The following is a 16,161-nucleotide window of genomic DNA, read 5'->3' as shown; positions in this document are numbered from 1 at the left end:
AAGTTCATACAATATCCCATTTCCATCCTGCACCTCATCCTACAGTTTATTTGTTTTCTTCCAGAATAATATTATAACTAAATCAACTTGGAAATGATTCCTTATATACTGTTACAGGCAATAATATGAAATTTCAGAGAAAGCATAAGATGCTTCTTCTCAGTTGCTCCTTTATCATATAGCTTTCTGCTCTCAGTTTTGCATTATATAATTAAACTTCAAATTGAAAATACTGAATCTATTACCTATGATGTTTCTGTGGACCACTTACTGTGAATTATGGATCATGAGTGGATCATTAAATGTCATCTACATACTTAGAATAAATGTGATGAGAAGTAAAAATCTGGATGTATGTATTTATAACTTGGCAGTGTCCAGAGGAGTCATCATATTTAGGTCATTGTCAATAACATTGTAGGATCATTTCCAAATGCACTTAACCCATTAGTATCATCAGGCTTAAACTCTATTTTATAGGGGGGAAAAAAATACCAAACAAATAACCAAAAACAAACAAACAAACAAACAAACAACCCCAAAACCAACCAAACAAAACCCCCCAAAACAAAACAAAAACAAAACCCCAAAACAAAACAGAAAAAAACCCAAAAACCAAAAACCACCTATAAAAAAAAAAAAAACTAAATCATTATCATTTTTATTTTTTATATATATATTTAACTAATATCCAGTAAAAATGAATATGGTGTCTTTCAGTGCTAACTTAGAAGCCTAAGTGTGTCAATTTTGCAAACTCCTTTACAAACCATAAATTAGATAGTTTCTAAATAATTTGATACTATAATAAAATATTATATTTAGTAATATAATAAATATTTAATAATATGTAGTTTTTAATGTGCTGAGGGAATGGGAACAGGGAAAAGTGAAAAGATAAGAGTACGGACAAGAGAAAGGACAAAAGAAACAGAAAGGGCGAAGGGAATTTATCTGTGTTTTAAAGATGTATAAGCTGGGAACTAAGAATTCTCATTAGTTTTTGGCACCTATATAGAGTGTAAGTGCAGATAGTGGTAGTGTATTAATGGGATCACACTAGACACAGAATTAACATTATTCCCACTCTTTTTCAAAATACTTTCAGTTGCCAATTAAAACTAAGACTCTTTGTCTTAGCTTCATTTGCTCTGTTTTTTTCCCTGTTTTCAGACAAGTGAAAAAATAACACACACTTATATTGAGAAAAATCTGTTAAATAATAGAATGATATGCAAAGTAAAATAAAACCACTAACTATTCATCTACCTGGTCAAAAAGACTGAAAGCAATATAAACTTTTAAATGTCTAGAAAGATGAAGAAAAAAAAATCAAAATTAGAATAATGAACAGCCAAAAGTTATCAAAATAACCCTTGATCAAAAACAGTAACAAGATTAATGTGATGTTTTTCATTTTTTCAATGCATTTTCATTACAACTATGCTCAAATTAGTAGCCTTTATTGCACCCTAAGAGAAGTGGAAACTTTTGGGACAACTCAGTCAACACGTACAAAATTCTGAAAGCATCCCAACCCAACCATTCCATGAGCCTATAGCTTCCAATTTGCATATTTAACTCCTTTCTAAAAATAATATTCAGTAAAATATTTACTGAATAATCAATAATTTAAGAGTGGTTTCTAATATCTTCTTTCCTCATTGCATTCTATTGTGTCTCTCTAGACTTTTACAGCCAAATACATATCTCAGAATAACGCCATCCAATGAAATTGAAGGAGAAATCAGATACCTTTTAAAAATCTTTCTATCTCAGTAGATGTCAGTTTATCTTTTCATATTCCCATAGCCACCTCACATATATTTTCTCATCAGAGCTGAATTTAATATTGAACTGTCACTTTTAGAATTTCATCTACTTTAGAAAAAGCTTTACTTGATGCACTTTAAAATTTTTAAATTGTTCTTCTGTGTAGAGTCATGATGACATTTATTTTGTGGATTCAATCAAAATTAACATAAATTATGACCAAGTTAGGAGTGAAAGAGTAATGAAAATTTAATAAGAAAAGCCTGGGACTTGGACAGTGGAAAAGAAATGTATTATGAGGGAATTGGACAAAGACCATTATGGCATTTGCATTTTGGCTGGATAGAGATGAAACAACATTCCTAACATTCTCTACACAGTCCTTTCCCTTGTAGCAGCAGCGGATGTACCTCCATAGAAAAGATTTTCTAAAAGTGTGCAGGTGGGAAAGTCTAGATTGGGTCTGCTTACATGAAAAAGGAGTATTTGAGCTCTGCTTCAAAAGGCAACATAAAGGGGCTTGGTGACTTAGTCCCACCTTCTTGCACTTGAAGATAGTATTTGTGTGGCTTTTGAACAAGGAGGGGGTTTTTACCTACTGTGAAGAAATAAAACAACTTGCCACTGGCAGAAACCTTATTCTCCATGTAGCAGTGTGAAGCAGCTCCCTTCTAATGACTGTGATTCATCATAAATTCAAAATAAATTAGTGCCGATTAAAATACAGGCTTTTCATTATTTGTATTACAGATACTGCCTAAGCATCATGCATTTCTGCAGCCACATTTCAACTAAAGAATTATGTTGACATTCTTCAGCAAGAACATATTAAAATAATCCAATGAAATATACCTATTCCTGTAAAGATTTACCATGCGAGCTTGTGAGGAGAATATTACTGAGGTTTACTCAGGAAGGTAATATTTTCTTCTTACAGGAGGAACTATGTTTCTTTAGTAAGTTTTAATGCATCTTACTGGAAAGCAATTGGTCAGAACTTTGATCTAGGCATTGTGTATATCTGAACACCTTGTTAGGTAGTTTTTTTATAACATCAGGTGAAATAATCTGGAAGAAATTCCATAATACACATTTATTCTTCTCTTGACCCCATTTGCCACTTCAGCTCTGGTTCTCTGAGCATAGGGTCAAGTGCTTTGCACTCAGCTTACTGTTTACATTTGAGTAAGTAAATATGAATAGCTTCTAAATCACAGTGGCAAATCTAACCTTGCACACTCTTTCCACAGATATAAGTTATGGTGCTGTGTAAAAGACAAGAGAATCACTCCCACATATATTACGTGGCATGCTAGTTGATTTTTAAGGAACAATACAGAAAATTAAAATAAGCATTGCATGAACTAACTTTATGCTTTAATATCAATTTTATTCCCAAGCCGAAATAAAAATTTCAAGCCTCAGAATTTTCAGTTAAATTAAAACTCCTCAAAAAAACCTCACTCTGAAATATCTCCAATGTGTTCTGCCACATAAATAAACAAATTAAAAATATAACTGTGTGGCATTACCATGAACTAATTCTTCCTCTTAGCTCAGAATAATTGCAAACATTTTTTCCAAGGTTATTAGGTATCATATTGCATTTCATTACCAAATAGTCTTAGGAAACTTGCAACTCTACAGTTTCTTATTTTAGTATAAGCCCAATGTGTGATGAGCTGCCACATCTCATTCTTTGAGGTGTAGTCTTCTGAATGATTGTTCACATGAGGGGCATGAGCCCCTCAGAATCATCTCCAATGTTGACTACTTTCTCTTCCCACGTGAGAATCATACAATTGCAGGTCACTACCTGGAAGTGTTTTGTTACAGAATCTGTTGCTTCAATAAATAATCCTTACAGTCACAGTGCCTGATTCTTGACTTCTCGGAGAACTTTGCAGCAGTAGTACTCTACAGAATCCAACAAACTAAAATTGAAGTTAGGAGACTCATACTTAAGGTCAAATTGTACAGTGTCCTTAAACTTTTGTTTTCCAATTATGAAACAGAGATAAGCTTACTAACAAATAAGTCAGAGGTTTTATCCAATGATTACTTCAAGAAAGTGAATACCACCAGCTTTGCTTAAGTCCTGTAAATCTTCAAAGCTATTATTCTATATTTTATTTAGATTTTATTAGGGAGAAAGATATTAATAAGTAATGAATCATGTCTTTTAAAGGTGAATATAAATAAAAATTAGATTTTAATGAATGCCTGTGGAATCACTTAAGTCATTGAAGGTACACTGTGAAAGAATCTTGATGTTGCAAACACACCTAAGGGTGAACATATTTGCATAAATATATGAACATGTTTCTATGCTGACTTTAGGTATGTGAAAAAAAAAAAAAACAAACCAAACTTTGAACTTTATGAGATCACTAAGGTATTTAAAATGAAGCATTTCTTGCAGGATAAGAACCAATGCCCATACTTGGAAAAGAGTCCCCGGCAGTTATTTTATATGTCTCTGATAAGAGAGTAACATCATCACTGAAGATGTTCCTTCCCTCCAGCTTTAAACCCTTACGTTCCTTAATTAAATGTTTCATGGTAACCCCTCTGGAGTCATGGCTTCTTATGGATTGTATAGCTCCTCTAAAGAGAGTCTTTAAGTTAAATATTCAGAAGTAAAACCTCCTGCACTTTGTTGATTTACTTGTTGCTCTGAAAAATACAACTATTCTGATGAGGCAAGTAATAGCAGACTTATACACGTTATTACGTGCACTTAAAGCTTAGCAATGCCACAATAAGGAGAGATTAATTCTGCAAGTTGGGTATATGCCAATAATTTAAATAATATAGACTAGTACTGCTCTAGAAGTTTTTCTGAGTGAAATTTTACTGTCAAGGACATAAGACTACTCCACCTTTTAGGGAAGGCCAAATAGGACTTCTGTTTCTTTCTCTTGTGCCAGTCCAATCTTGAAAGCTGGTGCAGAGTTCTTGGGAAGTCCTGCAAATCTGGAAGGGAAGGGATTTCTGTCCCAAATATGTGGGCCAGAGAAGCTCATCCTTGTAAAAGAACTAAAAGTTTCATCAAGTTCTGTTCCAAGAAGAGCAAAGGATTCCTCCATAGGAGAGCAGTATGAGTAAGGTTTGCATCATGACAAAATTGGTGCTGCCAGCTGATACTGATAAGAAAAGTGTTTGGGGATCTTGTTACAATGAGAATGAACTGTATTTAATTTTTAAATCATTCACAGAACATAAGAAAATATAACAGATCCATAGATTTCTATCAGTTTATAATCAGCAACAGAAGAATGTAAACCTGGCCAATTATTAGACAAGCCAGTTATGGGGTTTTTTTCTTATCTAGTTATGGAAGAAAGGGAATTACAGGCATGAGGAAAGTCACTGCAAGGTAAGAGAAGATTTACAAGCCCAAAGGCACTGTTAAATTTACCAGGTATTTTTAACAGCCTTAAAACTAATGCAACTGAGTCAGTGTCACTGAACTTAGGAGAATTCAACCCATTCAACATACAAGGAGATTAAAGAAGGAAATCAAACCTTAAACACAATGAGTGCAAAATCCCTAACAATGGTTGTGTATCTCTAATAAGAATGTTCTTAGATTTCAAGGTCTTTAGGCAGCAAAATATAATGTATTGGTGTAGGGAAACAATCATGTAGGGTGGCATCAGCTCAGATTTGTAAAAAATTTGAACTTTACGTCTAGATTCTTTTAGCACTCAAAAGCCAAAGAAGTCTTTATATTTGATATGTTTGGACATTTAGGAATGAATTAGAAATTCTCATCTATTGTCTGACACCAGAAAATGTCTAGAGAAACTGGTCAGATGTAGGTGCCTATGCTGAGGAAGACTAAACACATGAATCCTGTTCATATTATCTCCAGCTTCTATTGCTAAAAAGCTGTAAAGATACCATTGTTTTCTTCAAAGTTTTCTAAAAGTTAAAGCTCCTAATGGCAAGTGTTTCAAAGCATTACACATAGAAAACCAAAGGGGGCACACGTTCCCATCATCGGTGAGAAACTGTTAAAAGATGTGTTTGAACTATATGAGGAAATCAACATCTTATTTCATAATAGAGTTCCTTTTTTAAATCACATTCTTTCATTTGGATGTCACATCATAGTAGATATTCCCCCCCAAACCACGTAGTACTGCAATGCAAATACTTAACTGTTTCCTGACAACGAAAAAGTACCTTCCAATTTTTGTGGAGAAGAAAGATAAGATTTTCCTTGGCTTGTATGGACCAAAGAAACATGTATTACCTACTAAAGCTGCATTTGTTTATGTTCTTTGACATATAGAATCTCAGTAGAATATCACTATTAGATAAAAGGTTCTGACTCCTGAAAAACTATTTGGTTTATATATTTAAACACATGTCATCTGGTCTTTGAAAAAAATCTTCAAAACCAGTAAATCAATTTAAAGGGTGCCTAATATAATCATAAAATACAGTCTAAACCATCACATTTTTTTATTTCTGTTGTTCCTCTGGCATCACCATAAACCTGTCACTAAGTCCCTGGCACACTCAGGTCTGTTACTGACTGCAGAACTATATGACTTTATGAATCACAGTACATCTCAGCTGTTGGTTGCCATTTGATACTAGCTTAGAATACCTTCCAAACATATCAATACAACTTTGTTTGCCTTGAATATACTCTCCAAAATAAACAAGGGAATAGTTCTTAGACATTCCTAAACAATGGACCAGTAAAATTCTATAATAAGTTCTTTGTAAAGTGCTGGGTTTATTATTTCATTTGAAGTGCTGGGTGACTACAATAGTATACACAGACCTTTCCTTCCCCACAGTTCTTCCCCGATATCTGCATAAATGTCTCATGATTCCCAGTTGCACAAGACCATTGTTCCATTGCCTTTGAATTACCCAATACACATCATGAACACAACCATTGTATGATCCAGCAAAAAACTATATGGGAACTAATCCAACATTTGCAGTACTCACAAAATAAGCATTCTTTCGTCAAAGTTTTACAAGCTCAATGAACATATCAAAGGCCTCAGTTTGTCCCTTGATACCTTTCTTAAACAAACCCAAAGATTTAGCCCCTTAGAAAATGATGCATGTTATTTATTATTGTTAGACTTTAACCTATTAATTGAAACTAAGTGGAAATCAGAAAAGCATATTTTTTTTGCAAATAATAAAGCTGTCAGTGTTGATTTACTTATTGAAATCCCTGTCTATAAAACCAAATTAAGATCAAGACAAATACAAAGTCTCACAAAGGGAAAGAGTTATTAATTATATTCATGATGTAATCCACATTGCCTACTTGTATGTAAATGAGACCTGTTTTAGTAAAAGGCTCAAGTTAATTGAATTCAAGTCACCACAAATATTTCTATAGAATCATGGAATTTTTACGGTTGGAAAAGACCTCTAAGATCACCAAGTACAGTCATTAACCCAAAACTGCCATGTTCGCCTCTAAAGCACGCCCCAGGTGATTGTATGTATCAAACCATGACCAATACCCTATGGCTGGAACAACAAAAGGCTTGTAGAAACACAATGGGAACTCTGTATCATGTAATGTCCTTTTGACAATTACTCAAAATTAACACAAGCATGTAACAAGAGATAAAAAACTCCTTCTTTCTCTCAGTGGAAGCATGTCCTTAGCTTTGAGACTCACTTCCTAGGTGTATTCAGATCCCAGCAAAACCTTTTTTCCACAAAAATTTGACAAAATTGAATCCCCCAAAGACACTGAAAATTTAGCAATTAGATCCTATCCATTCAGCAAAATGTAACAAGTTGTAAAGTAAAAAACCTGCTTGTTCTTGTACAGAGGGTGACAAACCTATTTGAAAAGAAAATATATAAAACCATCTACAACAGATATGGTGGTTTTTTTCACCTTTCTTCCCTTGAGGATTTTAGAGTGTTTTCTGAAAGTCTAGGAAGACACCTCTGTTTAAAGCATCTCTGTTTAAAACATCCACTGCTACTGCAGAACACTACCCTACAACATCAAGTTTTACTAAAACTCAAAGCCTTCCAAGAAATATAAGACCTGGCTGGATTACCCTTCACAGGCTGTAGCATTCAGGTTTTGTTTTTTAATAACTGAACTAATGTATATAATTTTTTGTTACTCTTATCTCCACTTGCTAGTAAGAGTCAAAATGTGACTCATTACGACTCCTTTTTCCTTTATCTGTGAGTCTCAAATTAACTTGACATAGATGTTTTACATATATCTTAGGCTAAATGTGAAGTATTCCCTTATGCCCACGAGGCACTCAGAAAGTTAGCAAGTTCTGCTTTCAAGGGCACTCTAAATGAGGTTATTAAAATTCAATACTTTGCATATTCTGATGGGGAAAAACACTTGTCCCTGACAACAAAGGAGATAGGTCAATTCAAGAAAGCTTCTCAATCTCTATATGGATGGCCACTGAATTCCTTGTGCCTGTATTTGTAAAACCAAAATTAGAAAACATTATCGGGGAGGAAGAAAAGTGTAGGAACCCAGGTCCTGCCCAAAAGTAAAACTCCATAACCATCTGTTGTTTGTGTTACATGGATTTCACAACTGTCATCTCCACTGTGCATGCCATTTCATCTTCACAGCAATATCACCAAAACACCCACTGAGATAAAATCACAAATATTTTGAACATACCATATGATACGTTATTTTCCAAATTAATATTAGACAAAGTAAAAATGAGGACTTGTCTATAGGTTATTTTTGTGCTGTCACATGAAAAATCCTTCAAAGGTTTGCTACTGTTTGGAAACACTTAAGACTTGGATAACCTAAGCAATACTGAAGAGAAAGGAAGATATTAAATGCTACATTTTTTAAGTCTGTCTGTTTTGAAAAATTATAATGGCCACTCTATGCTATATACACTTATATAGCATCTTTCTTCAAAAGCAGTCTAAATATGCATTTTAAACTATTTACGCAGAAATATTATCCAGAATTTAAATAAACTTCTCATGTTTACTGAACTTCAGACCAGCAAGACTGTCCCACATTTCACAGCTGGGTATGGCTTGAAGGATTTATCAGCTCTCTCTAAGCTAATCTTCATAACCCAATGTTATACCCCAAAAGTTCTTTTTGAGAAACAAACAAACAAAAGAAACAAAAACTGCAGACTAAAACTGTCTTTGGAAACATGACAGAAAAAGAGTTAAGGACCAGTGAGCAAACAAACTGCCTTTTCCCCGAGGAAATCTAAAACTCAAGGTCAGCTCTGTCTGAAATCACCAGACCTGTCACATGGCTTTCATAGCTGCCACTATGGCTCCTATCAAACCCACACTAAAGCAATGAAAACATTTTTACTGGAAACAGATCGAGCTCTGATAAGAAGCTCCTTAATCACCTATGGCTGATAACATTGCACAAAGTGAGAGGTAAAGTTTTGAAAAAGAGAAGAATGAACTATGAGAACTTGAGGTCAAATGTATGACCTTTTTCTTTAATTCCTTAATTTCTCTGTGTGTTAGAGCAGAAATATGACTCTAAGTATATGGATACATATGTATTTTATATGCATAAGAATACATACATGCACACCCATTTTATACTTGTATCTGTTCATAGGAACACAGGATTGTGCTGTCAGGATAACTCAACTAAATCCCAGCTTATGTCCTCCAGTAACAAAAGTCTGGTAGTCCCAGTCTCTGTCCCTTGGGTGTAGGAATCCATCACAAACGCATCACCCTTAATTTAATGCAATTGACAGTCTCTGCTCAAGAGAGGCAGAAGAAGGAGTTACCATGGAGACTGAAAGGCTGCTCTTCTCCAGAGGATGCTTTTATCAAGAATGGCCTGAACAGTAGAGACTGTGCAATACTCATAACCTTAATCACATCACTAGATCTTGCTTTTTAGAATGCCTTTTTAGTAAACTCTAACAAACATCAAAAGGTTGGGGGGGGTAGGGGTAGAAGGAAGAGAGATCTTAGGAAAACAAACAAACTAACCCCCTAAAACACATCAGAAAACAGTATTAAACTACATATTGTGCCAGATTGAGTGAGAGAAGGAGTTTCATATTGATTTGATTTATCAGATTTGTCACCTCTGCCTGGTGCTTTCCTAAAAGGGTGAATGCTGTGCTTGACCTATTTGCTGGAATTAACCAGGACTGCAGGAGACCATATGGATTGCCAGATGGCCTGCTATAATTTAATGCCATTTATTCTAAGCATGAAGTAAGTGATAAATATAATTAACATTCTTTTAGCTCCTTACTGGAGCTTTTTTTGAGGTATTGAAAGGTAAGTTAATACCTTGTTGTTGAAACACAGATGCCAGCTAATTACTGCAAGAGGCTGCAGCCTCCAAAGCAAAAAGTGTCTGCACAGACTCTAACTTATTCACTGACCCCACTGTGATGATTAATAGGTTGAATGCTAAGCAGTAATGAGGATGACAGATCTTATATGTTTTCAGGTTACCTTCATTAGTAGCATGATGAACAGCGTTCATCGCAGATGCACGTATCAGACTTCATAGTAAACAATGCACCTTGTACTTGTGGCCTGAATGTGTATTTCACATTACAGCACATCAAATGTGAAGAAAGAATCAAGCCACCTTCAGACAGTAAAAACAATGAAGTGATTTCCTTCAGAAATGTTTTTCCGGATTGCTATTTCATATTCTGCCAGTGATTGTCTAAATGGTCTAGTTTTTAGGAAGTGGACCTAGAGAAGCTTTGGCTTCAAAGAGTGTTTATATCAGGCAGCGTCACCATTCTCAGCATTTTAAAACCACAACTCCAACAAGATATCTAAACAACTCTGCTTACTGTTCCTGTGCTGATAATCTTCATAGTAAATGGAGTAGGTGTTAGCAGAATGAATAGCAAACAATTTTGTAATTTTTAATATCAATATAAGTGGAGTTAATAACTGGTAATCAGAACAGTCAAGGAAGTATTAGAGAAAAGGCAGAAATACTGAATCTTTTGTATTAATAGGAGAAAGTTTTGCACATTGAACCTCTCAGATAAAAATGACCACAACTAAATGTCCCAAGATTTGCTTGTGCACTGTTAATAAAACCTGTGTGAACTTTGACCTGACAGAAATGGCATAAATTAAATGCTATGCAGAGAACCCAACACAGAAACACTTGCACTATAGAGCAAACCAGGTCTACATTGTTAAAGGAGCTTGAGATCAGCAAGTCACAGCATACAGAAAGCAGAAAAAATTAATCTTTTCAACACTTGTGTTCTTCCCGTGCTCCAGATGAGTTCAGCACTTCTTCAGAGGCCTCCACAGTTACACAGGTACACTCCACAGTGCAAGTGCTGATGCGCCCGTAAGAAAAGTGCTACATTAAGGGGGGACTTGAATGTGATGAGACATACCCTCTTTTACTCCACTCTTGATTGCTTCAAGTTATTTCTTCAGCTGGTGAATTCTGGTGAATTCACTTGACTATTGTCTCTGGTCCTATAAAATCCTTTATATTCCTCCACCAGCGTGTGAGTAACTTATGATTTTCTATTAGTGTATGAATAAAAATAGTATAAAAATATCTGAATAGCATGCTTTTGTTCATATTGACACCATTTGTCAAGATGTCTTCATAAGGTCCTTGTGACTGACAGAATTTGAAAGAAGATCCATTTTTCCATCCCTGAAAAGTGTTTACCTGAAGTGCTAAAGCTAATGCTATGATGGCTCCAGATTCATTATTGTAGTCAGAGGGGAAAAAGAGGTAGTTGGAGAGAGCAATCCAGATAGCCTGATCCTCTTTGCAGGCATGCTCCTTGCTTCCCTGACTGCTAAGGTAGGGCCATTCATGCGTCAAAGCATAGGGAGACTGAAATAAGAGATAAAAAAACTACCATGCTGAAAATTAGACTTCATTCATCCTTCAATAGATCATTTGTTGGACGTGACAACACTGTACTTTACTATTACACAGATACCACTTTTGTAAAATACTGGAGTGATACTCTTCAGTGATTAAAGAGTTTCAGTATCACTATGCTATTAGCAGTTTTCAGTCTCTGTGTCTGTACATTCACACATGCGTACATATACATAAACACATGTTTATAAAGGTATGCATTTAATTGCTCTATCAGTGCAAATAGTCAGATGCTCCAGATAGTTACCTCTTAACACTAAAAGAAAGGGAAATACCAGATCTGATGGCTGAAATAACATAATTCACACCTTTGAACTGTCTAAGTGTTTTGTCTAAGCAGCAGCTAGCTCTCACCAATACTTAAAAAAGAAAAAAAAAATCTGAAAAAAATGGAGAAACCATGCAGAATTTAACAAGTTAGTCTTTGGGGTTGATAGACACAAAGCCTGTCAAAGTAGATTTGACACTTAGCTCTTAAACATACCTTTATACTTTAAAATCCTTTTACATCTGTCTTGTTTTTTACTTGCTTGCTTACAAGAAAAAAGGTATCAGAGAATTTATGTTCACTGTTCAGGCCCAAGAATAAGACTGTCTGCATCTTAGCTGTCATACAGATGGCATGTTTGAAACATCACTCCTGGCCTAAATGGAAAATAGGATTTTAGAACAAATAAGGACCAGATATAAACCCCCTATCTACAGAGGAATATCTGTGTCTCATGAATGAGCCCTCACTGCCATAATCATTTTCTGGCATTAAGCTTCATCATTGGATTTACTGAGAGATCTCACCAAGGCAGTGAAAACTGACCAAATTTACACCTAGACCCATAAAAAATTATTTGGGCATTGACTTGTTGAGAAATTACATTTTCAAAAATTTGAATTTAGGGAAAGATTGCAAAATCTTTTTTAATCTAATTTACCTAAATCTTAGGTAGAGGAACAAAGAAAAGGTCCTAAGGGGGAAAAATGCTTTAGGACCATATGAATAAAACAACCAGAAATGTTATTTATTAATTTCACAAATGTCTTACCTCCTGCATACATGACAGCCAACATTATGGACGATATCCAAGCTATCTCACTATATGATGTGTGGAAGATCTCTTGTATTTCTTTGAAGAACACTGTGATGGCTTTGGGGAAGGCATAGGAAAATCCAATGGAGATAAAAGCCCCAAAGACCACAACCCATCCCCAGCCTCCATCAGGGGGTGGGTAATCTGGCGCTCCTGTTGTAGGTGGCATTTTTTGGTCTCTGTCTCTTCTCCAACTGGACTGAAAAACAAGGAAAGAAATAGGATGTCAATGTTTTATTCCTTTTTTCCATATCAAACTACATTATTCAATAGTTCTCTGCAGGGATCATAAAAACCCCTCAGAGGAAAGATCAATTTCCAGCTTTAATAGGACCACAGAACAACAGCACCTGTTTTTAGAAGCAAAGCTGTTCTGCAAAAAATTGTGGCAAGAATATTTCCAATAGCCTAGTCAATATGTGGCAACTGTCAAAAATCACTGATCTCAGTCACTGAAGTTGTATTTGCAATTAGTCACTTACTGCAAAGTGACTAGTTTGTGTGGGTTAATTTATGTAGTTCTACCGTCTACAGTGTGGTGAAGAAACAACGGAAAAAAGTTACACCTACATTATAACTAAATGCTATGAATAAGTGTCAGTGAGATTTATTGGTGCCACAGCAAAAATCAACAACAGAGAGGAACAAATTGCGAACATCGGGAGAGCAGAGATCTAAGCAGATTTTTAAAATTCCCTGTGTATCCATAAAAGACACAATATTAAAATTCCATATTTTACTTTTAAGATTTTGATATTTTGATGTTGATATTACTTGCAGGAACAAGGTAGAGGTTAATGGTACTAATTTTGCTGTTTCCACATATTAGAAGACATCAGGAAGATTTCCACAGGTCTTCCATAATTTAGAATTGACCATAAGAGCTGCCACCACAGTGATACCGTACAGAGGTTCTAAGAGGTGTAGCCAACACATTTGGACATCTCAAACCCACATAAAACTTCTAAGGCCTGAAATAAATTTCATATTGCTAATATCATCCTCATATCTAAAACCTTACTTTTTAACATTCTGCAATACTTCTTTAGAAAATATGTAGCAGTGAAAATACATTTTTTATTTCTGAGATTTTTGCCCTAACAAATCCCATTGTTATTAAACACTGAACTGGAGTCCACTGTGTTTTTTTCTGTGTAATTCAGCCTACACAGACAGTATGAACTTCAAATTCTTCTTTCCTCCTTGTTTCTTTCTTGGGCATTTAGGCAACTTATGACTCCTGATTGGTCTCTTGCCGTACTAGTATTGAAAACTGGGGATGATAACAGCGAGTAGGTTGCTGTTATGCAATCTGTTATTGCCAGCAAGTCTCTACATGATTTCTTCTGTGCCACTTACAGCATATCCGAATTTCTCACAGTAAACTGCATTAGCAGGTAGAGATGACTACCTTAACAAAAACTATAAGAGCCCAACTGTGTCAACTTACACTTATCTCTTGGGATAATGCCTGGAGATCTTTTAGGGTAAATGCCATGAAGCACTGCATGCAATATATGTCACAAAACAAGCAAAATGTTGCTTTCAAGATTACTTATTACTGGGTTAGCCCTGTGATAGAAACCCAATGTACTTTTGATTCTCCAATTCACTGAAGCTGACTGTAGACATCAGCTACAACCTCATGTAGCTGGCACACCTCTGGGGGAAGCTAAAGCAAGGACTAAAAAGTCTGGAGTTTAGGCAAAATTTTAAAATCCCAGATCGTTTGGCTTCTGCACCATATAACTGAGATTTCCTGCTGTCAGCAATAGGTACATTGCTGACAGCAGGAATAGGTATATTGCTGTGTACACACAGCATAGATACCTTTTCATATGCATGTCCAGAAAGAGTGTCTGGTATGTACTTTGTTATTCCTTATCCTAGTCTCAGTTAGCTCACTGAGAAAACTCCAAGAGGAAAACCCGGGCCTGCCACTAGAACAAGTTGGATGAACAGAAACAATTCTGGTTGCTGAGACTTAACCTTGTCAATGTTGTTAAATACTATTTTGTTTTTGCTAATAAAGATCTATTAGAAGGAAGAGTATCTCAGAAAGCGCACTGTAACTTAGAGCACAAATAACAAGAGCACAAAACCTCACATTTGCCATAAAAAGCAGAATTCTATTTCTGTGAGTTAAGTGGAAGTAAAGAATGAGAGTTTGCCATCTTTCCCAGAAAAGCTGTTGTTCTGCTCATCTGAGAAAACTTTTGGTTGTTTCATGTAAAAAGGTTAACTATTGTTTTCTTACACTTCAAAGGATTGAGCATATTTGTTTTCATATTTAATATTCACATGACAACACTTCTATCGCTATTATAAATTTTTGTAATGGCAAACAACATCAACACATTGCTCTTCATAAAAATGGAAGGGGCTTATCAATTTACCAAGGAAGCACTCCTTTTCCTAAAAATAATACAAAAGCACTTTGAAAAATCACAGCCACCACATTAGTCAAAAGAATGCTGAAGGTTCCTGAATGTCACTAAGGAATGATTTAGAGAGATCCCACTATACCCACCCCTTTAGGGTAGAAGAACAGACTCTGAAAATTCAGTGCTTTCCTCCCTTTAAAAGCGTCACAGTAAATCACAGGAGCATTGAGGAGACAAGCAAAGGGGCACTGGCTGCTCCTCTGCCTTCGCCTAGAGGCAAATTCATGCAAAGGCCACTGCATGGTTCTGTCTGCCAACCTACAGTGGGCAACATGCTGTCACGAAGAAGAGCCTGGATCATAGTATCTCACACCTCCTGTTTATCCCACAAAGCAGAGCTAAGAATAGCTTCAATGATATTCCTTTATGATCATCATGGCCAATATTAGCTCCAGCCAATAAAAGGTGAAGACAAAAAAAAAAAAAAAAAAAAAAAAAAAAAAAAAAAAAAAAAAAAAAGACAAATATATGTTTGTACCAAGGTGAAAGTAAGTATTCATTTTCTCACAAACATTAAATTCAACATCTCAAACATTCCATACATGCTCAGAACCTAAAGCAGTATTCTCTTGTAAAATCTGCACTTAATGTCCTGCCACAATCCCTGAAACTGAACCCCTCCTAAACAAGTCTCACCTATCAATATACCCAGCTCTAATCCAAGTGTAACTAGGAAGATTTGAGTAATATAGGCAGTATTAAGACAAGCAAAAAATCCATCAGCAACCAAAAACCCCAGAATTTTACATTAGTAGACACAAATGTTGATAAAGGAAGAAGCAAAACATGAAGGAATTAAGCAGTGGTAATCAAATGCCTTCTCAGAACTTTTATAGGTTATTATGGGCTGTGAAGAATAAAAATAAATATGGTAGAAATCATTAAAACAAGCATGTGTGATGATGTTAAAGTGAAGGACACAGTACCAGACCAAAATAAGAAAAAATGAAGCAGCACTTGAGTAAATAAA

At 35.3% G+C, this 16,161-nt stretch overlaps 1 protein-coding gene across 5 annotated transcripts in view; it reads right to left on the bottom strand.

Annotated features, from left to right (window-relative positions):
- SLC16A7 (solute carrier family 16 member 7) overlaps positions 1-16,161 on the bottom strand; it is an 80,465-nt gene that overhangs the window by 21,360 nt on the left and 42,944 nt on the right. For all 5 annotated transcript variants that reach the window (XM_040063463.2, XM_058420111.1, XM_040063466.2 and 2 more), the window contains exon 2: positions 12,703-12,946. In XM_040063463.2, coding sequence (XP_039919397.1) covers positions 12,703-12,916 — 214 coding nt within the window. In that variant the 5' untranslated portion in view covers positions 12,917-12,946. The remainder of the gene's footprint in view (positions 1-12,702; positions 12,947-16,161) is intronic.

Source organism: Hirundo rustica, chromosome 4, assembly GCF_015227805.2.
Source record: "Hirundo rustica isolate bHirRus1 chromosome 4, bHirRus1.pri.v3, whole genome shotgun sequence".
Classification (NCBI taxonomy): domain Eukaryota; kingdom Metazoa; phylum Chordata; class Aves; order Passeriformes; family Hirundinidae; genus Hirundo; species Hirundo rustica.
This window is presented reverse-complemented; position numbering and strand designations above follow the sequence as displayed.